The sequence below is a fragment of the Petromyzon marinus genome, chromosome 4 (assembly GCF_048934315.1).
Source record: "Petromyzon marinus isolate PM22_M1 ecotype Great Lakes invasive population chromosome 4, UKy_Petmar_22M1.pri1.0, whole genome shotgun sequence".
NCBI lineage: Eukaryota > Metazoa > Chordata > Hyperoartia > Petromyzontiformes > Petromyzontidae > Petromyzon > Petromyzon marinus.
Window position 1 is genome coordinate 25864053 of NC_133670.1, and position 25991 is coordinate 25890043.

Here is a 25991-nt window from a genome sequence, read left to right on the forward strand (position 1 = left end):
GGTGTTCTCTTTCACAGTCCCTGCCAATTGTTCTCGACAACAAATTGAGTCACCCGTTAATGGAGAAGCTCCTTCCAGAAGCCAGGAATGGGCTACACGATGTAGCTGAGAGGGTGCGTGTGGCTTTTGTCGACATGCTGCTTAAGGTCAAGGCAGTGCGAGCGGCTAAGGTATGATGCAATTTCCTCATGCATTTTCGCTTCTATCAACCTCTGTAGTGCTGCAACTCGTATCCATTAGCTGCCTTTGCAAGTATACCGACGAAAACCTTGTTGCTTGTTATTTTTCTTGAATAAATGTTCCATCCACACTGGCAAGCAGACTGGTTGCTAAGAACAAATACAGTAAAACCTTGGATTGCGAGCATAATTCGTTCCGGAAACGTCTTTGTAATCCAAAGCACTGTATATCAAAAGACTCGTATATCAGTTGTGATCTCGTGACGCTCGGCAGACAAAGCGTATACGTACCACTCGTATTGCAAGACCCTCGCTCGTTTATCAAATTAATATTTATTTAAAATTTGTGCTCGTCTTGCAAAACACTCGCAGACCAAGTTACTCGCAATCCAAGGTTTTACTGTAGCTCTCTTTCACTTAAATATTACACCCATTTTGTTCAATATGATGCAAATTTCTTCCAAGTTACTGTGATGAAGAGAAACTTGATGAAATCATGGTAAAAGTAATTAAATTGTTCACAAATTTATCCATTTCACATTTGTAATTTTAATGTGTCCTGGGTCCATTGTGAAATGAGAGGAAAAGGTTTTTTCAAGTGGTAATTAAAGTGACTAAACTTTGAAAAGTACATTCAACTTTCAATGCAGACATGATTGTCATATCTAGCTTTTAGCATGTATTAGGGACATTACGATTATCATAACTTGTTTCATCCACAAAAACATTCACGCAACAATACATCAAACCATAGTGACAACAATATAATTATTATTTGCAGTTTGAAGAATTATAATCATAGTAGAAATATTACTTGTTATGGTTTTGACCACACTTGTGAGTGGCCAGCACCAATTCAGATATCACTCACGATGGGTGTTAGCCATTGTCAAAAATCTAAATCAGTCCATTGGGGTCATAGCGCAGTGCGCTATAGCGCCATGGCTCCGCCTCTAGAAGGATTATAGCTAATAAATAGACAACAGTCTGTCTATCTACGTAACATTTTTGTTCCATTAACCCATAGGCCTTTTGGATCAAATTGTCTAGCAGCATGAATTTTAAGTAGGAATACAAGTCATGATAAAAAAAATAAGAACAGAATAATGAGTTTACTTAAATAATAAGTATGCTGAAATGTTAGTGTAAATTATTCTGGGAGACGAGTTATGTAATTCAACGGGGGGGGGGGGGGGGGTAGCAGGATTCGCTTTACCTCATTTTCTTCTTGTTAAATTTCCATCCCGTTTGCACCATTAACCTTTCTGTGACCCCACAGTACTGGAAGATCTGTCCGATGGAGCACCTGTTGGCGCGTCTGGCGATGGACAGCCCCGTAGTGACGCGCCGGCTGGTGCAGCTTCTGGCCAGCTCCTTCCTGCCGGTGGAGCAGCCCGAGGAGACGTGGAGTGAGCGCTGCATCACCCTTGTGCAGATGAACCCCACTGCCACCCGCTGTTTCTATCAACACTTACACAAGTTCGTGTCGCCGACGAATATCGGTAAGGTTTGATGTATTTGCACTATCGTCCACTGTACATGAGTTGGTAAAATATAAAAATAATATACCAATAATTTGCAATTACTCGATTGTAAAGTAAAATACTGTAATATTATTTTAAGCAGTTGCTACTGGTTTAATCTACTGAGTTCTCAATATGTTCCTCACTTCACTTAGTTCCAGGTTAGCCAAATGTGTTTCTCTCAGTACTTATGGGCATTCAATCGCTATATGATTTGTAACAAAATTATTACCCATAGAGCATAGTGTTTTTGCTCATTGATGCTGCTGGCTGTTGGCTTCCCTGACCCTGTCATCTCAGTTGGCTGCAGTGTGTGCTCCTTAAGGCATGTTAAGTATGAGAGCTGTAATGGAAATGTGATGATTGATGTTGACGGTCTTTTGAGTAAACTAATGGTGAAGTGAAGTTCTGTATATTTGATGTGGTCCTAAAGTGAGTTGAAATTTAAGTAGGGTTTTTTAATGTAATTATCTGCAGTGGCAGTGCAGTTCATGATTTGCGTGTGTGTGCATCCTCCTGCAGCCAAACTGATTTTGCAACTGTACCACTGCCTGAACACGTGTCTGCCAAAGCACAAAGGCCAGAATGAAGAGAAAGAAGCTGAGGGAGATGAGAAAGAAAATGAGAGTGTAAGATAAGTGCTGATATGTCCTTGGAAGGCTTATAACGATTAAATTAGTCATAATTCGAGGTAATTGTGGAAAAATAGTCCCATTGTGTAAATTATAGTACGTTTTATAGCTTCAGTGGTCGCATGAACCGATTTCATGCAAACATATTGATTCTCATGCAAACTAATTATTGCATGTATATCAGAGAGTAATAATCATTTTTAGTTGATCATTGAATTCATCCTTACACTCCTACATGTCCTTCTTGAATTGTAATTTTAAGCCAAATTATTGTGTTCACCTGTTAATTGTTCTGTCATATTACCACACTGTTATCATGTGAATCATTCGGCTTTAGTGCTGTAAGTGTTCAGGTAACGTGGGAATCGCGCATCAACACCTGCATCAGCGCAGTCTGCACGTTGGCGTCGCATGCTGAACCCTCGAGCATGTGCCTTCCAGCAGGAAGAAGATGATGAGGACGTACCTCTGGCCAAGGACCTGACGACAGTGGGCAGCTTGCTAGAGGTGGTGGTCATCCTGTGGAGCAGCATTCGCAAAGTGTTACTGGGAAACCCGCGCGTGTATCAGCAGCTCGTAATTAAGTTTTCCAACGTGGTGCCCGGTTACTTCAGAACGTTCAAGGTGATTATGCTGGGCGACATCTTTTAATACAAATTGTAATTAGAATTCAGCATGCCAGTCCTCATTCAGATGTCTGCTTTGTCAAGTTGGCTTAAAGGGATAAAACATGGTTACATTTTTATATTTACCGAGTTCATATATAAGTTATTTTTCATTTACATATGTACATATACATATCCTTTCATCAGAATTACACTGTGTGCTGCCTTCTCCGAGTACTTCAGTGCCAACAATCTTGCATGTCTTGTGGTTTGAGCAACTTGTCTGCTACACTGTTCTCTTCCATAAAATAGAACGAGCGCTGTTACCAGGCACTGGTCATTCTTGCTTCCTACATGCCTCCCAACACCATCCCTACTTTCAGGTGAGAGCTCGTGAAATACTTTAATACTTTTTGTTCAGTTACTTCTCACAGAACACCTCACCAGTTTCAAGCTTTGTGTATGCTCACGGTTCCATCAAGCGCTGATCTATCGTTTTTCTGGCTGTGTGGTTGGTGGCGGTGGCAGCGGCAGCGTGTTGTCACGGCTACGTGCCTTTGAACTGGGTGTGGATGACATGGCTTTCACACCGTTGCTGGACTGCATGTGCTGCTGGGGCCAGGCGGGTCACATTTTGGAGCTCATTACAGAATGGCTGTCTGCCAATCTGGGCCAAAAATCTCCACAGGTTAGTCTGAGAGATAACAAGGGGGGTATTCAGAGCAAAGATAGAATAACCTCTCAATTGACATTACTTCACAATACATATTTTTCATTGGCAATTGCACAGAGTGCAATACCTTCAGTAATTTTGTGGTCTTGGTGGGTATAAGCAAACCATACTTGTACAATTACCTTGGTATGTACAATAAATAATTGTCATGATTCTTTTCAACGACTTTATTTGAATATTTTTACCATTAGCATTTACAGATGCTATTTCATTGACTAAATAGTGAATGTACCCATCTTTCAAGGATGGTCCCCGCCACCCCCAATATCCCCCCACCTTCCCACCACTGGGTGTACCCCCTTGCGTGGGACAATCCCCAGCACCCCCCCTCCCCGCAGCCGCAGCCCCCCTCCTACTTAGTTCCTTCTCCGCACAAATGCCCCCCACCCTCGACGCCGCCCCACTCATGCAACGTGATGGGTAAGCGTGGCCATTAGCTAATCAAAAGGCACGCTGAGCAGTGAGTTGACGGCAGTCAATCAGAACGCAAAGACCAAGGAACCATACAGAGCCATGAGTACTTGTGTAAAATATATTATTATTGCTCAATGAAAAGTTATACCACCTCTTGCCATCGGTGTTCTTATTTATGAGTATGACCATCGCAAAAAGTGCTGCTCATGTTTCAACTCTATTACTTCTTCAATCACGAATATTTCTAACAAAATTCACAGATGTAAAAATTGCTTGTGGGATTTAGACTCGCACTGAAATGTTTCATTGTTCAAACTTGACCTGTTCCTATCTGTAACTGTCACCCATCAGACAAGAGTCAACCGAGTGCGGATAAATTTACCCATGTTGCCAAAGCCCGACCTGGCACTGCAGTACACAGAGTACATGCTCCGCTCACCTGAGTGCTGTGCTTCTGTGCTGGATTCTGGTCACAAGCTGAATGCTCTCACTGAGCTACTGGCCACCTCAAAGGTGCTTACGTGACTCGAACATTCGCACAAACCAACGGGGTAGTACAACGGAATGGGGTTGTATTTCTGTGAATGTCTGCTTTTGATTTATATAACAATTTACAACATTTGGTACTCGTGCCATTCTTATGGTGCAAGACTATCATGAAGGCACTTTGTTTCACAGACTGACATAGTTTGCCAGGCGGGAATGATAGTGCTGTGTTTTACCACAAGTAATTTAAGTGTAGTTTTTTTATTTGTACCAAGATGCAGGCTTATATGGCTGCTATTTTGAATTATGCCATGGGATCTTTAACATTCACTGCAGAGTAAACGGTGCATACACCCGCAGTATTGAACATGGCGGTCACAAATCACTAACATCTGCAAAAAGCGGCAAATGCGCTACTGCTTGGCCATGTCACTTCTATTTAAGCACTGTAAGGCAACAAAGAGAGACGGCAAAGCTTTGCGACGCTTATAAGTACAAAGAGCGAGCAAGTGGTTCAATTTGCTGATAATCTCTCCCTACACTCCTATACAGGACACTCTGCGAGCCTTCCTTAAAAACCCGAAGACGATCGGCGTGGACACTGCGAGTGCGACGGCCTTACGTGCATTCCGGCTGCACTGTCTACTACAGATCCTCATTCACCATAAGGTCAGCATCCCTGTGGAGAAGAGCGTGGAACAAACAGGCGATCCCAATTCCGGCCCATGGGGCATGTCTTAATTTATCAAAGCAGCGTCAATTTGGGATACCGCTTAAAAATGGTATTCATCAACCATTTAAATGAATATTATTATATAAATAAATGCCCTGATTGCTGTGGCCTATTTTAGCGGAGTAATAATTATATTGCCACACTTAGAAAAATATTGCACAATAACTTCAATATAAGTCAATGTATAAGCAGTACTTCCACAGTATTGTAATGTAGGCAATTCAAAAGCATTGTATTCACTGAATGACCAGGTAATTTTAAGTAATTACATTGATAGTACCTCAATGGTAATACCTACAGTGAGGGAAAAAAGTATTTGATCCCCTGCTGATTTTGTACGTTTGCCCACCTACAAAGAAATGATCAGTCTATAATTTTAATGGTAGATTTATTTGATCAGTGAGAGACAGAATAACAACAAGAAAATCCAGAAAAACGCATGTCAAAAATGTTATAAATTGATTGGCATTTTAATGAGGGAAATAAGTATTTGACCCCCTCTCAATCAAAAAGATTTCTCGCTCCCAGGTGTCTTTTATACAGGTAACGAGCTGAGATTAGGAGCACACTCTTAAAGGGAGTGCTCCGAATCTCAGCTTGTTACCTGTATAAAAGACACCTGTCCACAGAAGCAATCAATCAATCAGATTCCAAACTCTCCACCATGACCAAGACCAAAGAGCTCTCCAAGGATGTCAGGGACAAGATTGTAGACCTACACAAGGCTGGAATGGGCTACAAGACCATTGCCAAGCAGTTTGGTGAGAAGGTGACAACAGTTGGTGCGATTATTCGCAAATGGAAGAAACACAAAAGAACTGTCAATCTCCCTCGGCCTGGGGCTCCATGCAAGATCTCACCTCGTGGAGTGGCAATGATCATGAGAACGGTGAGGAATCAGCCCAGAACTACACGGGAGGATCTTGTCAATGATCTCAAGGCAGCTGGGACCATAGTCACCAAGAAAACAATTGGTAACACACTACGCCGTGAAGGACTGAAATCCTGCAGCGCCCGCAGCTCAAGAAAGCACATATACATGCCCGTCTGAAGTTTGCCAGTTAACATCTGAATGATTCAGAGGACAACTGGGTGAAAGTGTTGTGGTCAGATGAGACCAAAATGGAGCTCTTTGGCATCAACTCAACTTGCCGTGTTTGGAGGAGGAATGCTGCCTATGACCCCAAGAACACCATCCCCACCGTCAAACATGGAGGTGGAAACTTTATGCTTTGGGGGTGTTTTTCTGCTAAGGGGACAGGACAACTTCACTGCATCAAAGGGACGATGGACGGGGTCATGTACCGTCAAATCTTGGGTGAGAACCTCCTTCCCTCAGCCAGGGCATTGAAAATGGGTTGTGGATGGGTATTCCAGCATGACAATGACCCAAACACCCGGCCAAGGCAACAAAGGAGTGGCTCAAGAAGAAGCACATTAAGGTCCTGGAATGACCTAGCCAGTCTCCAGACCTTAATCCCATAGAAACTCTGTGGAGGGAGCTGAAGGTTCGAGTTGCCAAACGTCAGCCTCGAAACCTTAATGACTTGGAGAAGATCTGTAAAGAGGAGTGGGACAAAATCCCTCCTGAGATGTGTGCAAACCTGGTGGCCAACTACAAGAAACGTCTGACCTCTGTGATTGCCAACAAGGGTTTTGCCACCAAGTACTAAGCCATGTTTTGTAGGGGGGACAAATACTTATTTCCCTCATTAAAATGCAAATCAATTTATAACGTTTTTGACATGCATTTTTCTGGATTTTGTTGTTGTTATTCTGTCTCTCACTGTTCTAATAAACCTACCATTAAAATTATAGACTGATCATTTCTTTGTCAGTGGGCAAACGTACAAAATCAGCAGGGGATCAAATACTTTTTTCCCTCACTGTATCTCGTAATGCCACCCATGATATGATGGACACGATAAATGCAGGTACTTTCCTGTCCTGCTTTGGTGTTGTCAAGTAATGGGTATCATATTGTTTAGAGTGATGAAATGATGATGATGGTGATGGCCAGTGCGACACAGCACCCAGTCCGATGACAGGGATTTTGCGAGCAATAACTAGTATGGCTGTGTACTTATGTATTGTGTGTGTGTAAGAAGTGTGTAACCCAAAAACCTCTATTATAGTGTGTACATATGTTTGTTTCTATATGGCAGCACAATGGAGAAGGCCGTGTGATTCAGGCCTCCTTTGAGAGCACAAGCAGCTGGGTGGTGCAGTACGTGCTGTGCGTACTCCAGGCTCCACACGACACTGCTAGCAACAAGGCTGAGGCTCAAGCGAGCTTCGCACTCAACATTGCAACAGTGAGGAATGCTTAATGAGAATCTGTAGTTTCATCGTTCCTTTTGTTTACAAGTCATTCAGTTCATTTTGAAGTCGCTTCTGTCGGAATTACATTCATCACCATCAGCCATGTTAAAGCCACTGCCAGTTGATAACTATTTTGGTGTTGGCATTGCTCTCTCAGGGCCTATTCAGCTCCAATTTATTATATATCTCAATTTCTGCTTCTTTTTGATGCATCATTAAAGTTCTAAGAACTGCTTAAGCAGTGCATACAATTGCGTGAGATTGTTATGGATTTAAAAAAAATTACATATGGAGATTCAATTTCTTGGTAACTAGTTGCATAGCAGCCCATCAGTGGCTTTTACAAAACAATCATTGATTGAAGGGTTATTTTTGTAAACATTGCATGGCTGTTTGTGTATAGAATTTGACACTTAATTTCATATACATTTTCTTGGTTCTTTCGATAAAGTCACGTAGAATGGAAACAATAAAATAACAAAAATATAAAACAATAAAATTCTCACGTTTCGACTGCAACACAAGCAATCATCAATTTTATTGTTTTATATTTTTATTATTTTATTGTTTCCCTTCTTCTAAGAACCAAGAATATGAATCCCTGCAGTCACGAAAGCTTTAAATTCATATACATTGTTACACTTACACAGGTTTTGCACAATTTTTGAAACCCAAAGATATATATATATCCACATACCGTGTAAACATTAAAGAAATATTTGTTGTCTCGTGCACACAATGAAGTACGTTTTTTTTTTTAATTTAATGAATGCCTGCTATATCCGTGAGCTGCCAGACAATATACAGGCACTCGCAGCAGCTATGCATTGTCGTTAATTGCAGGATGTGGACAAGATCGCAATGTGTAATGAATTCCACTAATTTTTCTATCTAAGAAGTGCATCGGTTTTGATATTTGTTTAGCTTGGTTGCATTGGATAAATGCTATTAGTTAGCACCAATTTAGGCCCCTAACATGAGGAAGTGGTGGAGACAGTCCAATGCCCTATCACCTTTGTCTTACCACATCAAAACATTGCATAGATGCTAATTTCCGAAATGTGTTACGTAAGCAATGCCTGGTCCTTGCCACTTCTCTGCATACCCACAAATCAAACCTGGATTGTAAAGATCTTAGCGCAGTGAGCTAACCACTGCACTTGCACTCCCCATATGAAGTGTACATACCTACACATGTATATATACACCCATGGCAAGTGACTTGTGCAGCGAAGTGGCAGTGTTTCACTCATGAGCACACGTCACAGCCACAGCATTCAACATGAATAACAAAGGAAAATATACTGAATGAATAAACTATATATTGCTGACACCAGTGTCTGCCTAATGAGCCAGACATCAAAGAAAGCATGTTCCTGTAAGCAACTCGTGTGTTGGCAATAATGAGTCAAGTTTCCTGAGAATTACATGCCGCATGAATGCTGTGTCCTGCATGCTAAGTGTTCTGTCTACTGTATCGCCGTAAAACAATTTCAGCATCATACGAAATTTGCCCCGTGCCCATTCCAACCTCCAACCTCTACTCTTTCAAACTTTAACCACTGTATCCTGATGTTGTCTTTCACAGGTGTATCTGAAGGCCTGTAAGGACATAGTGCTTGTGGGGCTTGCAGACCCTGACTTTATTGCACATTGCCTGGAATTCACCATCAGTGTGGTGGAAACAGGCAAGAGAGCTCAATAATATGGCATAGCACACAATTCACTCCTTTCGTAAATTATAATACATCATTAGGCACCGAAAAAGTATATTGAAATAGTGCCTTAATTATTTTCTCATTTGTAGTTTTTATTATCTGAACACCATACATCTGCACTTATTTTCTGGCACCCATTCATCATAGTTATGTGCCATTAGCATCATGTAATGAGACATACATATTCATTTTTAATATTTAGCATGGGGTGGATGACCCTGTATCAGAGAATGGCTCTTTAAGATATAAAAAAAATGCTTCTGAAGTCAAAACGTGACACATTAATTAAAATGAACCCTTTTTAATATTATCAATGAGAAAATGATTATCTTGACGTTTTGGCCGAATGGCCTTCAGAAAAGTTCACTGAAGCAGCAACTTGATAACTTGCTTCTGAGCCTTGAACAGGCTTCTGATTGTGCTTTCATGAAGTTATTCTGTTTTCATTAATTGATATTTTCGAACAGTTCCTTGTACACCTGGAACACAACAATAATGACCACAACTGTTTAATTCTCATGATTGCTCTCAGATAAAGGAGTGCAGTGCCTGCCGCTGGGCTTGCAACTTCTGCAGAGCGTGCTGAGGCACTGCCTGTGCCAGGACCACGAGGACGCGACCGAGGTGCCCGGAGCGAGCGCCGTCGGCAAAAACGCAGAGGCAAGAGTGACACGTGCCCGGAGCAGGGCAAAACCTGTCGTTGATGCTGCCGCACGTATCGCCATCGCCGCCTCGCAGGAGAAGCTCAGAGAACTCGTGCAGGCTGCTCCAACCGTGTTCCAAAAGCTCATGCAAATGATGGGCCGCTGTACCCGCAAGCAGGTGGATGTCGCGCAACAGGTACCCCCCTTAACCACAGGGTCAATGTAGTTTTTAATCTCTCGATTAACATTTCTGGCTGTTTGCTGATGATGCGTATTATCTGTGGATGTATGTGCTGTGTGTGGTATATGTGTATGTGGGGAGTGGTAGTTTAGCGGTTAGTGTGCTGCGCTACAGACCCGGCGACCCAAAATTCGATTCCTGCCCAAGACCAACACCAGTGGTAATTTTTTATCCGGTTTGGGCCTCCCCTAGGTCGACTCAGCCTCCAATGGGTACCTAGTGCATTGTGTAAACATCGCCACTAGGGAGACAGGCGGCCTAGCGAGTGCTGGCCACCCACCTCGTGTGCCGTGTCGCCCTTCAGTGGTGCTCGCTAACAGCACTGGCCCTAACAGTCTGTTAAAGTTATTCAGGGGATCTATGTCTTTGTATATGTGTATATATTGGGGGAAAAAACGGGAATTGAATAGAAAGTGTTGTGTAGGAGGTGACACTCTTGTTAGTACAGTGTTAATTTGAGTGATGAAGCGATGTGGAAGGCAATTCATATCTGTGTAGTGACATCGCGGGATGTCACTGTGTGAAGCCGGGCAGTGAGAGGCACGGCGTGCGATGTAATGACATCGCTGACACCACTGGAATTTTTGATGCAGTACTGGCCCTAAGTTTTGCTCGGTGAGCGCTGATTGACAGCGACGGATGGCACCACGCGCTGCGTGCAGTGCCAGCCCCTAGAGGATAGGGTGTGAGGGTGCCGGCCACGGAACGGGGTTGCAAAGGAGCCATGGCACTCTGGTTGACCCCGGAGAACACGTGATCGGAGGGGCTGGGGGGATCACGTGTCCAGTTGGAGATGCTCCTCGAGGATTCGAGAAGGTGGTCGTGGCTAGAGGCGGAGCGAGCCCCGCCACACAGGATATAAGCCGAGCCCCCAGTGGGACCGGCTGCTGTTGTTATCCTGAAGACTCTCCGTTCTACTACCCTACGTCCAAAGACAAGTCACCAACACGGGGACCTGGACCCAAGCTGGGGTCCCGTTCATCGTAGCTACTCCCAGTGCAGTTAGTGTAGTTAGCCTGGTGGACCACCACCATAGGTTGTTATCTGGTGAAGGGGCAGTTACCCCTTTCTGTTAGTGTGTTAGTATTAATAAATGTCTTGCCTCCAAGAGTAATTCAGCATTTTGGAGGGAAGAGTTGGTTCATATAGAACTCATTGAGTGCATGAGAGGCTACTAGGTGGCTAGTAAATGCAAGTAGGCTGCTGGCCTATTTGTCCAGATTTTTAAAATCGTTATTCTCTGAGTGGGATTGTTTTTCAGTTCTGTGGTTTCCTTTAGCATGTATAAATTAGCAACGAAGACCATAATATAGGTTTTTTTGGGTTAGATCGCGTAAATATATAAATGTGTCGTTTAATGAAGAATTGGTGTAGCAGCTTAAAGCAGTACCCTCATGACATGGGTCTCAGTACTTCCCTGAATAAATTAAAAACTAGTGGTATGCATGGTATTAAAGTCGGTTGTCCAGTTTACCACCCTTACCCACATGGGGATGTGTTGGTGTTACAGGTGCTGCTGGAGCTTGGTCCTGCACTAGCAGGATTATTGGGCACCGTATGTCAGTGGAGAGCCTTCCAAGAGGGCCTCTTCCATGGCATTGTCTCAATCACAATGGTGGCTGTGGTTGCTGAAACTAAGAACATAATGCAAAAGGTACGAGGGATGAAAGGCTGGAGTTGCTCCTTAGGGAGAGTGGGCGGACTGAGAGATTGTGTTTATGGACTTTGTCGCTGATTTCTATTAGGTATAGGAGTGTGCGTATACCTAATAGGTGCGATAAGCAGAGTGCCGCTTTAGTCAGGTGCTGTGGCTCGCTGCAAATTATTGTTAAGAACAGCTGATTGGTAATGCTCACAAATTTGATCATTAGCTGAAAGTTTGGTACTGTTGATGTCTTGGAAGAATTTGATTTAAAAAAAAAGTCCATTATAGTGGATGGCTACATTAAAGACCAGGTAGTACAGTTTTAATGGACAATCACTTGAGGTGTTTAATGCTAACAGCTAAAGATAATCAATTCAGGTAATGCTAGCCATACACTGTATGACTTTGTGTACATGTGGGGATACACCAATATGCTGCTTACTATATGTACGGTTTGAGTGTGAGCGAATGCAGGTGCTTATGTGCCTTGACATTGTTTCTTTCTCGCTGTGGCATGAGGTTTTTAAATGATCGTTCGAAAGGTGAGCATACTGCAGATGTGCACAGGGTGAGACTGGTGATCTCTAAGTGCCCTTAATCTCACAGACATACGGATTCCCAAACAGTGTTGAGCAGTTTTGATTTAAAGCTTTCGTGACTGCAGTAATTCATATTCTTAGTTTTTTCGGTAAAGTCACGTTGAAGAGAAACAACAAAATAACAAAATATATATAAAACAATAAAAAATTCTCACGACGTTTCGACCATAACTCAAACGGTCATCATCACGACGTTTCGACCATAACTCAAACGGTCATCATCAGGTGATGATGACCGTTTGAGTGATGATGACCGTTTGAGTTATGGTCGAAACGTCGTGAGAATTTTTTATTGTTTTATATATATTTTGTTATTTTGTTGTTTCTCTTCAACGTGACTTTACCGAAAAAACTAAGAATATAGTGTTGAGCAGCTCACGTTGTGTGTTGTGCATCAGAACATGGCGGAGAGCACCCCCGTGCTCCTGGAGAAGATGTCCAACATGCCCCCCCTTTCTGCCTGCATCCTGGCGACTGTGCTTCGTAACAATAAAATTACCAGGTGCGCAAAAAGAGACCGTCTGTTAACAGTGCCTAGTAGACACATAACAACGTATCCATTCATTATTTATGTTTTATTTTCAAGGTAAATGTGAAATTATTTTAGTTTCTTATTTACTGCGTCTAACTGGTTTACATGCTTCTTGCAGCCAAGAGGGGCACTACATTTATCACAATTGCAATAAAAAATACTTTCATCCTGAATCTGATTGCACTGATGGGGGGCAAATCATTACATGCAGACCTGCTTATTGCAGTGAGGATGGATTGCCTGCACACATTTGATTTTGCTTAAATTCTTTTTTTAAGAGTATTACTCTTAGATGTTGACTTTAACCTATATCCCACACTTGATAATTCATAGTTTTCAGTCTTGAATTTAAGATCACATTTAGGCTATGTAAAGAATGTTAAATTAACTACACATACACTGGGAGTAGCTACAACGGACAGGACTCCAGCTTGGGTCCAGGTCCACGTGTTGGTGACTCGACACGGACGTCGAACGTAGATTTTCAGATGACAACGGCAACGCTGAACCCTGGTCCCTCTGGGGACCCAGCTTATATCCTCACTGGTCGTGGCTGGCTCCGCCCTTGGCCACGACCACCTTCTCGAATCCTCTAGCAAGATCTCGCCCCGACACGTGACCACTCCTATCCCCCACTTGGGGCCCCTGTGTAGACTTTACCAGTCACGTGTCCTCCGGGGTCAACCAGAGTGCCATGGCCTATAGTAACCCCATTCCATGGCTGACACTCTCGCACCCCATCCTGTAGGGGTCGGCACTGCACGCCGAGCGTGGTGCGACTCAGCGCTATGACTCAGCGCTCGCTCACCGAGCCCCTCTAGGGCCGGTACTACACCCACATATACGTGGTGTCCGCGATGTGAGTACATCGCACACCGTGCCTCTCTCGGGCCGGCATTACACAGTGACATCCGCGATGTCACTGCACATGTAATAATGTGCAATTAACTTTAAGCACATAGTCTATTCTTTGGATTCTTAAAGATGGTACTTAATAATCAAGCAGTGCAGGTAAGTGTGAGTTTTTTCCTATCTGAATCTTTTGTTACATAAGTGTGTAACTGGCACTCGTGGTAAGGTTTCTTCCTGAAGTATATTTATGCCTGCAATAGTACAGACACATGGTATGTGACTCGTACTTTTAGCAGAAACACCTGCATGATTGTACTTACAAAAACAACAAAGCATAGTGTTTATTTAAAAAACATTCTCACTAGATATGTTCCCAACTCTGGCTATTTTATACCACTCAGGTTAATACATCAATGCATTTGTTTTGTACAGAGCACAACATGTTTTTAATCATCTTCAGTAGATAGTGTCTTAATATTTTAATACTAACTTCCATGCAGACCATTATGTATATAACACTGAAAAGGCACGTAGGTTCACCACTCCTCTGTGCTGCTCATTGTTATGCATGTTTTGTACCTATTTCATATTTATGTATGTGCGCATGCATGTGCATGTGTGCAATAATCTGTGTTGATTTCCCAATCACAAATTTACACTGCCCAAAATATTTAAATAAACATTTCTACATAATTGATGGTATCCCATCCCATGTTTACTGATGGGATGAAAAGGTCAAACCCACATTGATCCTTTATGTTTATGTACATCTTCTAAAATGAATTTTACCATTATATTACTTGGATTAAAAAAAACACATTTTTACAATTGTGCCCTTGAGTGCAGTGCAGTGCAGAAAAAAGGAATTAAAATAGAATTACGGTGGGAACATGAAATATATTTTGGTATCTTGTGGATGAATAAATAAACATTGTTTTCATATAATTTTATTATATAGAATGATAAAAAAATTGCATGTGCATTAACGCTATGTAGTTTGAACTGTTTAATGTTTGAATGTGCTGACATCAATTTGATTGTGCATGATTGTTGAGTGACAAGCGCAAAGCCAATTTCATGTTCTATATTTACCAGCAACATTTTTTTTTCTCCAAAGAGAAAATTCATTTTGCTTCAAGAAGTTTTGAGATCTGTCATCTTCTGTTATGCATTGTAGTGTCCCTCTTCAAACTGTAATGTTAGGCTCGCATAGAATACTGTGCATTGGCCAAAACCAGGCAATGACATAAGGTCATGAAATTATTCTACCTTAAGGGCTCTTTTCCTTCATTCCATACAATCTGAATGCTTCTAACATTGTTACTGAATTTGCTCTCTACTCCACTTCGTTATTCCTCGCTTAATCAGTCGTAAAAAAATCCCGTATGAAGAGCCTAGCAAACATAAATTGGATGCTATATTTGGCTTCACAGACGTCGGTAAATACCAAAGCCTCAATTCCTCACTCCATTTTAAAATTTACCCAACCACTTTTCCAGTGTTTTTCAGACTTCTCCCTTTTTATCACATTTTCCATGGCGTTAAAATTCTTGTATTCCAATGTAGATGGTGACCTTACTATGCATTAGCAAAAAGTTCTGTGTGTGTTTTTGTAAGTGCATATATTCTTATTTACCAACGCTCAAACTGCCCTCATCTCCTTTTACGCTGGTATCTGCCCCCTTAGAATAGTTTGAAGATTCACCTCTTTGAACTGTCACAGTTGTATGCCCTTAAACATCTTCGACTTCAATTGTGCACATTCAGGTCATTTCTGTCTGAATTGGAGGAGTGCGTGCATTCGGACGAGCTTCAAAGCCTCGTGGGCATCACGTCTGTGTTACACATCATCCACACCATCTTCAAGGGTAAGCGCAGCTATGTGGAAATTGGTGCAGCCTTGCACTCCTCCGTCTGCCATGTGAATGGGCACAGGTGTGTATAACAAGTCCGTTGATTAAGTTCAACGCAATCCGTGAGCTCGGAGAAGAGCAAGTCTAGTGGGACCAGACCCCTTAAACCAGCACTGCCTCGTTGATGAGGTGATGTGGAATTGGTGACATGGTGGTGGTGGTGGTGATGTTGGGGTGGAAGGTGATGTGGTAAACTAAACTGTCGACAAGTTGTCACACCCCCATTATCATCTGTGCCATGTGTGCATACCTCTCAAATGGCCTATGTCCAACAGTGTAATGAGTGTACCAACTGGCCGTGTTCCAACAAGTGTCTATGGGAAGGTTTGGCAGTGACCTGTCTCTTGCCAGCCTGATTTCTGACCTGCTTTGGGACCACTGTTGTAAGCTTTCAACTAATTTAACTTTCATGTTTACATTTTTAATTTCTGCTTGACAGTGGAGAGAGAGCCAATTGGCAGTGCATTTTTTACTTTCCTTTTCTGAATGGCTTTGTAATCGTAATTTCTAATACTTTACGTAAATATCATAAAAAAATATACAATACAATTATCTGCAATGGAATATTATTATCTCTCCATAATTTTAAAGTGTTCTAAGAAATGAACATAAAAAAAATCTGCTATACATATTCTCAGCACCTGCTGAATATTTATTGAATTTGTATTGCCCAGTGTGAGAGGCAGGCAGTTGACAGTGGCCCACGAGGTGTGCGAGACAGGAGGTGTCAGCACTGCATGTGGCCCGACAGCTGCAATACTCCTAATTACTTTCCTGTTGCATCTCCTTGGTCTACCTCCAAGTCACGCACAAGATTGGCATCTGCTTGCCTTCAGATGCCAGAACTGTCTAATACAATTCCAAGTACGCGCATGAGCATTTGCTCCCTTGCATACGTGACCAGAGTGCTAGAGGATGATGGAGCAAAGACGGGTACGCATGGGGAAGGCTTCCTTCCCTTGTTGGAGAAGAGTGTGTGCATTTGGCATCTTGTCTTCGATTCAACACCATTGATCACGGCTGTCTCGCTTGAGTGCACACCAAGGTAGGGGCCTCAGTTTGATGGGATTGTGTGCGGCGAAGGGTTGACACAACTCCTGCACCTACCTCCCTCTCTCCCCTTCAGCCAAAGGACGAGGTGGAGATATCGGCTCCGTGGCCAAGGCCATCCAGAATCAGCTGGACATTCACGCCACCTCCATGATGGACGAATCCAACACAGTTGACAGGTACGTTGTTTGGAAGTAAACTTCCCAGGCATGCAGTATGGAAGTACCACCAGGGCTTCTCAGAGCCTCACTGCTGTGCTTTGCGATTCAGTCTTGTTTAATTGGACTTTCCAATTTGACAGTGAGGTTTAGTGTATTTATCCACGAAAACTTTTGGATATTGTGTTATTGTTGGACAAATTGGGTGTGCACATTGGGACACATGGACTGGCTTATTTCATGGTGTGTAGGTGTAAATTCATAGTTCATAGTTTCATTTATTTGGTATAGCCCTGTGAGCCATTCGGCTCTTGAATCGGGTGCAACCGCAACAAACAAAAAAACAAAAACATGAACAAGAAAACATCTTAAAGTGACTTTGTGCATGTGCAAACAGAAAATCCAGGAAAAAACATCAAAATATTCCTGAAATAACACCGTACACCAACGCTGTGTGCAAAAATCCCAGTGGGATGCAAGTCAAACAACAACAAGAAAACTTAGATTAAGGCCATCAGTCTAACTCCGTACTACAATAAACAAAAACATGGCCAAACCAACAGACTTTTATAAATCACCAAAATAAAGCCATAAATGCAATGTAACAGTGATCATAGGAACTGTGACCGAATTTTTAACAATAAACTACATAAATAACATGTAACACCAAACCCTAGAGCCACAGCTGGCTGCATGAGTCACTCCACAAACAACAGGAGCATCAGTCGAAGTATCACATTTTTCAATGCACCTTTAAGATCAGCACACAAAATCAAAATACAGATAATACTTTGCAGTGGTCATCCGGAGCAAAACATTTTATTTTATTTTAGGCCACTGAATAGCAGTGGCAGCTAGGAGTGTACAAATTCGAGATCGGGTTAGTCTGTGTCCATTTAATGAGTGTCTAGATCACACCGCAGTTATGTAAATGTTTTGGTGCCTTTAAATCGAGAGTCATCCTTCTGATTCCTATTGTTTTCACATAAATTGTTGCAATTGTTTATACGAGTTGTGTTTGTCATGGTTTTGTTTGCACAGGCTGGCTCACTGTGCTCTCTCTATCTCTCAGGGTTTTGTATGAAGAGGACCGACGAATCCTGTCAATACTTTTGCCATCCCAACACTTAACTGCTCACACACAAGGCTGAAGAGCTGCATATGCATGCAAAGTTTTTCTTCATAGTGCATATGAAATGTAAAATTTGTAGTAAATCAAATGGCCCTGTAGTACCATATTTATGTCATTTAGCAGATGCTTATAATATTAATTGTATTGCTGAATTCATAACATTGTTATATAGTAAATGGCATTCACTTATTTTGCATTCACCTGCACATCAAACACACATTCTCCTTTCATCTTAATTTCCCACTACTCTTTCAAAGCCTAACTTCTTTATCCCATCCCCACTTTTCATATGTCCTCTGCTGCTTATTCGCACCTCCGATTATCACGGTGGCTACGTACGGTAAGAAAGATGTTCAACGCACACACATGGTCAAGAAATTCCTTTCCCTCGCAGTCAACATTTTCATCTCTTGTCCGCTGTGCATATAAATGTTTTTGTTGATCACGTTGTCTTGTGACTTGTGATGAGCATCCCTTCACTGGATTTGTCATATATTTTAGGTGCTATAAAACACCATGTTTCCTATTTGTGTATTTGTTGTGCTTTCTTACCTAATTCCATTGATCAAATAACCCAGAACGCAGCCGATCTCGTCAGATTTCAGAAGCGAGAGCTGGTTATGAGCGTGGATATGTTTTGATGGGTAACCGCTGTGAATAACGGCCGTTATAGCCTGCAGAGTTGCATTGTGGGCAGTGCAGCAACATCCATTGTTATACTCTACGTCTATGCTCCCTGATATTTATCAACGTGGTGACGTGTGGTCAAATAACCCCTACAACTTGAGAAAGGGATGCCCATGAGAGGGAGATTGGGGAGTGTAGCCGTTTGAGGCTGTCACTTGGAGAAGGGAATGAAATGTGGTTATGGTTAAAACAATTAAAATGAAAGAAACCACACGTGAGCTGTGGTTTTTGGTGTAATTTGTGGTATTTTGCTTGTGCCGTCTCCATAATCGATTTTTGGGTTAGGCGATGTCAAGATCTCCAAATCTGACATTGGGAGCTCGACACAGCCAAACACATTGTAGCGTGTACATGCGTTTAACTCGCCAATTTACTATTGTATGAGCTTACTAATAAGTTGAAAAATACTCACAAATGTATCAATTATATACGTTTAGTTTGAAGCTACATCGAGCATGAGGACAACGATACAGGAAGTCGGAATGGATTCTGTTTCCTGTATTATTACTCTGCATTTATGCTTCTTGTTCTGATGTTCGATGCAATTTCAAACGAAAAGTTACATCTAATTGACCCCCCCCCCCCCCCCGGTGGTCAAAGCTACGAGTTGGGGCTTCCTTGACAACCACCATGAGGTGTGTTAGTTTAACACGTCGGCTTTCGCGACCAATATCCATAATAAAGGGGTTTTTTTGTTAGAGTGCGTATATAAATATATAAATGTGCCGTTAAACCCGCCACCACCCGACAGCCAACTAGTAAAGGGTTGTAAATAGAACATGCCAATTCATCATTAGTACAGCATACCGGTGTGTTTGAGAGCCATTTAGTTGTAAGCTAGTTAATTACTGGCAAAACGTCGTACTCAGATTGTAAATGTGGCTTGGATCTCCAACACACCGGTGTGCTGTACTAGGGACGAATTGGCATGTTCTGTTTACGTGACAAACCTTACTAATTGGCTGTTTCGGGTCGTGGCGGGTTTAACGACACTTTACGCGCTCTAACCCAAAATAAAAACCTGTTGTCGATGAGATACTTTTTCACAGTGTAAAAGAACAAAAGCTTATTTAAAACGGAGCGCCCCTACAGCGTTGAGTGTTGGAGACCGTGAGCGTAATAATGTGATTCGGGAAGATGAGCCGCGACCTATAGCCCGAAATGAGACCGTGCGAGATGAATCAAATATTGGGGCTCCACCAGACCGAGTGCCGTACCCCCGTATCTGATGTCGTTACTACGCCACTGATTGTTACATTTCGTTGTGAGGATTGTTCTTCACCTTACAAGTGAGCTGAAACGATAACAATTGGGTGGTGGAGGGCTCCTAATCCCGCACCTCCGATTAGTACGGTTAGATAATACGGTGCGAAATAAGTTCAGCATTCGCTCAATCGCATAGATTTGCTCATCATTACGTGGTGTGACCCAACAATCAACTGAGTCATTCACTGCAAAACCTACGTGTTACGTTAACCGTCTTCGTTATTTGACAGTGTATAGCAGAAATACGTGAACATGTTTGTTGGTAATGAGTAATGAAGGCGATAACGTCCCTCAAAGCGGCGGTGTTTGACGCCGCGTGAGCCCAGCGTGGTCGCCTCCAAACGGCGCGTGCGGCGCTCGCGAAGGCGATGCAGTGCCCGTCTGTACATTTAGCAGATATATGTGTGTGTGTCGTGATACGCTGGTGGATATTATTTCCGCATCTGTTCGCTGCTCAAAGGCGAATAATTTAAGCCGCGACCTTAAGCGAATCGCGTCATGATGCTCGTGAGCGGGCACCGTGGACGAGCCGAGCGAACATTGTCAATGAACGGTGACGTCACTGCTCACGAGCGATTCCTTCTTTCGCCGTTCTCTCCACCGCAGCACTCATCCCCCCCCCACCACCCGGCTCCCCTCTCCCCCTCGCCGAGGGAGAGCCAAAGCGCTCGCCGTCCCGCTGCCCGCGCCGCTCGCTCCACGCCTTGTATCGTTCTATTGATAAGAATTAGGCATCATTGACATTACTATCGAAAACATCACCATCATTATACCATCGCGTGTGCCTGACGCTTCGGGGAGAGGCGTGGGGGCCGGAGCGACCATCATGTGCAAGCGGCTCGGGCCGTGAGCGCGCTGCTCCTGCTGCTGGTGCCGGGATGGGGACAGGCAGGAGCACACGGCTCTTCCTGCCCTACATTCTGCTGCTGCTGCTGATGTCTCCACGCGGCCAGCAAGCACGACTGCTGGGTTCTGACTCTGGACACGGTCAGTGCTGCTGGCTGTGGTGTTTTTTTATATAATGGGGGGTATCGCTCCTCACCCAATGTCTCCTCACCCTAACCTCGACTCATCAGCACCGCAAGTCGAGTTAAAGCGTTGGCGGTCTCTGCCATGACAGAAGCCTCTGCTGCTACAGAATTAGGTTGATCGGGTCTCTGTGCCGCGCGTATTAGTGAGCATTTTGTATTGACTGTACATACATTAGTTATAGCGGCTGTGTGTGTGTACGGAGCGTTGTGTTTCATCAGCTGTGCGTTCTTTGCATCAGCTGTTTGCGTAGCGCACTGTGTTTTATCAGTTTTTTGTGCGTGGTATCTCAGCGGCGTTACATCAGCCGTGTGCGTGTTTGACAACTCCGCAGTGAGGAGGTGGCTATCAAGGCTCATTTTAAAAAAAACCCCACCGATATTTAATCGAGAGAACGATTATTACACGTGTGCAGTGTGAGGATGAGAGGCGGGGCCCTAATTGACAAAAACCACACGGGAAGGCCAGATGTGCTCCCTCGCCCAAGACACGCACACGCACGAGCAGCATTGCGGCGAGCTAACTAATTATGCTAATTGGCATTAACCATTAAGTGCAGCAGTAAAAAAACACAGTGGTCGGTTTGTGCTTGGCCCAGTCATCAGCACCGTGTACGTCTCTCCCGAGATTACAATTAAGGCCATCGCATTGCTTTTGTCCTTTATAGAAGTTCATCATTTAAAAGGTTTATATTTGAACATGTATTGTAGACAAACCGAACGTAGGCTCACACGATATATATGCAGCTTTGTCAAGTGAGTCCGTTATTAAACCCGGTATTTTAAAAATCTCAGACTAAAGTAGGCCTGTATACTCTGCTCTGTCAAAGTCAAACTATCCCCTCTCAAGAGAGCAATGCCCCGGTGTTCGTCTCTCACTTGGCGTTACTATCGCAACAGTGACAATTCCACATTTCCCTGGCCGGGCCATGTTCATCATCTGAACGACATCCGTTAATTTGCCACAATGTTATAGCAACTCATTGTTATCATCTCCGGAAAGATGATAGGGCCAGCCACGGTGACATCTGGGCGGATGTGTTCATGGTCTTAGTTATGGTTGAAAATTTGCCCCAGTGTGCCCTCTCTAGTGCTTGCAAAGTAGTATCCACTCTTGTGTGTTTATTACTTGGTTTAACCGGTAGTGGGCTATGCCTGCCTGAATGTTGGCTTCACCATCACACTACACTAGAGGGGAATTACTCTGTTAACGAATTTCTCAATGTTTAGTCAAGGGGCTTCCAGTAGTGTATAACTTCACTGCACTTGCCATATTTGTGAACAAAATCAGCCTCCACAAAATAATTTTACCAACCCAAATTCGAACAATGTTTTTCAGTGTTTGACAGCAGACTCGACTCCTATGTCTGTACCAGCCCTCCATGGCACTCCGAGAGTTTGCAGGTGGCACTCAGTCACCGATGGTCTTACATTTACAAGTTCAGTCGGCCACCACAACAGCCTCGTTCACACGGGCACTTATCGCGACAACAACGCGCCCGGCTGCTGCTGCTCTGTTTAAACAGGGTAACGCGTTTGGGTTGATTTATTTGGCGACTCCGTGAGAGGGGGGCGGTTGCAATGTAGCCCTTCCTCTCTCGGCCACCCCACACGCCGCCCGTGTTTGCCGTCTCCAAGACTACCACCCTACATATTGCATTACCAACTTGGCGTAATCAGCAATTAGTGCGGCTAAGTGCAGAGGCGGCCGTGCCGATTGAGCCTGGCGTTGGGTTCACGGTGGTCGTTGGCGCGAGCACACGTTGCTCTGATGTGCCTCAAGTTGTTAATTGCACTGTATCAGCGGCGTCCCGTGGTTGCCAATATGGGGCCATGGGCCGTGGTGCAGCGAATGAAAATGGGGTCGTCCCCCTGTCCTATCCTCGCCCCCACCATCCTCTTCGTAGCCCGGCGCCTGGGCCCCGGTGCAGTTGCACTACCTGCATGCTCGACAGCTGCACCACTGCACTGTGTGCAGTGGTCATGCATGATTTGGCGATGTCGCTGCTCCTGCTGCGTTGGCAGTGGTGCAGAAGCACAACAGGAATAACAAATACTTTCTGGTTCTTTCGGTAAAGTCACGTAGATAGAAAAAAAAATAAAAGAACACGACGTTTCGGTCGCAACACAAGCGTCCGTCATCAGGTGAGTTCAAATCAAGATGGAAGAATAACAAAAATAAACCTCAACACATTCATCGATGCTACTGTGGCCTAAAAGGAAACATTTATAACAGGTTGACGTTGCAGGCAAGGATTATAAAGTGCATAATTAGAGATGCTCGAGAGATCGTAGATCATAGCTGGAGACTGAACTTTGCTCCACGGGCCCTGGTAAGAATCACATAAAAAAACATTTCCTGATGTAAATCGTTTTTACGCAGTCGTTTGAATAGTGGCATATACATGGTGGTAGTGCTCCAGCGATGGTGCTATTTAGGCGTGTTAGTATTCAGCAATGAGTGTTGCTTACGCTCACAGTGCGAGTATAATTGCGAGTGTGTGAAAATGTAGCATTTTGGATGCATGCGAAATTCAAGTTTTCCTTCTAGCTCAAATAACGAATGTGTGAAAACTAAAAAGTATAAGCGAGACGACTTACAAGGAATAGCGACGAGACAACATAATAAAAACATTAATCTTGAAATAGAAGTCACCCACAATGTTTACTGTCAATATAATAGTGAGGTATCTAGTTACATATCAAGTAGGTTGGCGTGTAACGAGGCATCGAATAATCAATTAAAAAAATATTATCACAATACCGATACACTTTCAAATAGTGTGTTTGTGAGAATATATTATTTGAGATGAATGAAAATGACATTAAAATGCTCAAGTTACGATTCAGCTCATGATCAAGTAGAACTGTAGAGCAAGAAACAATACAAACGAGAGAGTAAAAAACAATAGATTGTTTAATGGCATCATAGTGACTCTGAATAGTTTAAATTCATTGGTTCTCAGCGTGAGTGAATCGTTAATATTCAAACTTGCAGGGCTCGCCATCTAGTCCATGAGCCAGAGCAGACATTGGTCCCATCTAAGGTGTCAAAACTACAGTAACTATTTTTTGATATGGCTGAGAGCGAATTCTTTGATAATTCACTCATTTGTGCAAAAATTCAGTTATTGGCCACAAACAGAAATCATCGCTACTAAAGATAGGCTTCTTCAGTCCTAACGGGATTTGCACTTTCAGCACCACCGGCTAATGGACAGCGACCAATAACGGTTGCTGCTATTACAGCAGCAGGTGGGGCCTTCCTTCTGCTCCCAGCTATGGTCTTCTGGCCGCCGTGACTTTATAGCTCTGTTCGTATTCATTATGAAAATTTTATTTGACAAAAATTGGTTCCTGAAAAAGAAAAAGTCAACTTTGCGTGTAAACCAAGTACTGTATTCCAAATGGTGAAGACTTATTGTGCAGATGGCCTTGTTATTGTCATGCTCGATGGGACAGATTGTTTTATTGTAGTCTTGAGAGCTGATTGACAACGTCTATTAATTTTCATACATTTTGTGTTCCTCAGAGGTCTAAAATCGATCAGGCCGTGTTAATCTCTCCATGATGCTATCATTGTCATCTTGGTTGTTATTAAATGTTTTCAAATGTACGTATGTAAATGAAATGCCAAATTTCAAATTCAACCCAAAGAAAATGCAGTGCTTGCCCCATTGGTGGAACCACATTTGTCACTTTTCGCTTATTTTTAAGGATGGACGCTTCACACAGATACACAGACATACAGACTATACCCTTGCACAGTCTTTTTGAAATAGCTCAGTGCCTGGCTGGCAAAGCCCCTGCCCTTCTGCCATGCCACAATCGGCCTGGTCGCCTTTTTACCATTATTACCATTATTAATTAAATCCCGCATCAGATCTTTGCATGCATCCTGATAAATTGTTAAACACGGAACATTCACCAGGGTGGGTTGCAAGAACGATCAATGGTGCGAGGCTGGTGTAATAAGATTTTAACCAATGCCCTTAATATGCTGCTTAGAAAAGGGAAATATACTTTTTCCTTTCTCATTCGTGTTTTTGTTATTTAAGAATTTATTTAGTATCATAAATGGGAAAGTTCAAAAGTGTTAAAGTGGCGTTGGCGTCATGCTGGGTTGCAGTAAACAACTTGGGAAAATAAGTAGTTAATATAGTTTTATCTAAACAATATTCATCAAAATATCCTAAAAAATATCTTTAAAAAGAAAAAAATAATGAAAAAAATCTTTCCTCTCTGCTAAGTTCCCTCTGCGCATGTCCCCATATTTGTAGGGCATCGTGACATGCAATGTCATTGAGATGCTTCATTAATCCACACTGCATTGTCTTTGAGTACACCGACGAAAGCACTAATCGCGCCGCTGCCCATTGTAAAAGGCAAAAGACATTTCCTCGAGCAGAACGCGTATTTCAGTAGAGTCTCTGCAGTTATGAAATATAAATGTGGGCACCCATAACAGCTCTCTCCACTTGCCCCCAAGTGGACGTGCGTTCGTGCGTGGTGGCAATTTTCACACAAATAAAAAAAAATCTGACAGAACATGGCCCCTTAATGAAGAACCGTGAACAATGTCGAATGGAAACAATGGTGGATACTTTTGGGACAAGTGCTCCTAGTGGTGTTAGCGAGCACCTATGAAGGCCGGCACAGTACACGAGGTGGACGGTGGCCAGCACCACGCCCACCCACATTTGTCTCTTTAGTGGCGATGTTCGCACACTGCACCAGGTGCTCATTTGAGGCTGAGTGGACCTAGGGGAGGTCCAGGTCCGTTCCAGATAATCGCCACTGGTGTCGACCGCGATGAGTGGGAATCGAACCCAGGTCGTCGGGTTCATAGCGCAGCCTGCTAACCGCTACGCCACCGATTCCCACAATCACACACAAAGA

At 43.2% G+C, this 25991-nt stretch overlaps 2 protein-coding genes across 5 annotated transcripts in view; both read left to right on the forward strand.

The window, feature by feature from the left end:
- NCAPG2 (non-SMC condensin II complex subunit G2) overlaps nt 1-18637 on the forward strand; it is a 39732-nt gene extending 21095 nt beyond the window's left edge. For 2 of the 4 annotated variants that reach the window (XM_076060339.1, XM_076060336.1), the window contains exons 13-28: nt 18-170; nt 1459-1681; nt 2225-2331; nt 2776-2958; nt 3252-3322; nt 3468-3627; nt 4438-4599; nt 5125-5241; nt 7471-7620; nt 9216-9315; nt 9878-10185; nt 11741-11884; nt 12873-12976; nt 15626-15726; nt 16898-17000; nt 18052-18637. In XM_076060339.1, coding sequence (XP_075916454.1) covers nt 18-170; nt 1459-1681; nt 2225-2331; nt 2776-2958; nt 3252-3322; nt 3468-3627; nt 4438-4599; nt 5125-5241; nt 7471-7620; nt 9216-9315; nt 9878-10185; nt 11741-11884; nt 12873-12976; nt 15626-15726; nt 16898-17000; nt 18052-18130 — 2265 coding nt within the window. In that variant the 3' untranslated portion in view covers nt 18131-18637. Of the gene's footprint in view, nt 1-17; nt 171-1458; nt 1682-2224; nt 2332-2775; nt 2959-3251; nt 3323-3467; nt 3628-4437; nt 4600-5124; nt 5242-7470; nt 7621-9215; nt 9316-9877; nt 10186-11740; nt 11885-12872; nt 12977-15625; nt 15727-16445; nt 16705-16897; nt 17001-18051 lie in introns of those variants that run through there. The other 2 variants (XR_012933877.1, XM_076060346.1) reach the window with 2 other exon arrangements.
- A 1798-nt stretch (nt 18638-20435) lies between these two features.
- LOC116937333 (receptor-type tyrosine-protein phosphatase N2-like) overlaps nt 20436-25991 on the forward strand; it is a 228638-nt gene continuing 223082 nt past the window's right edge. The window contains exon 1 of the mRNA XM_032944399.2: nt 20436-21051. Coding sequence (XP_032800290.2) covers nt 20943-21051 — 109 coding nt within the window. The 5' untranslated portion in view covers nt 20436-20942. The remainder of the gene's footprint in view (nt 21052-25991) is intronic.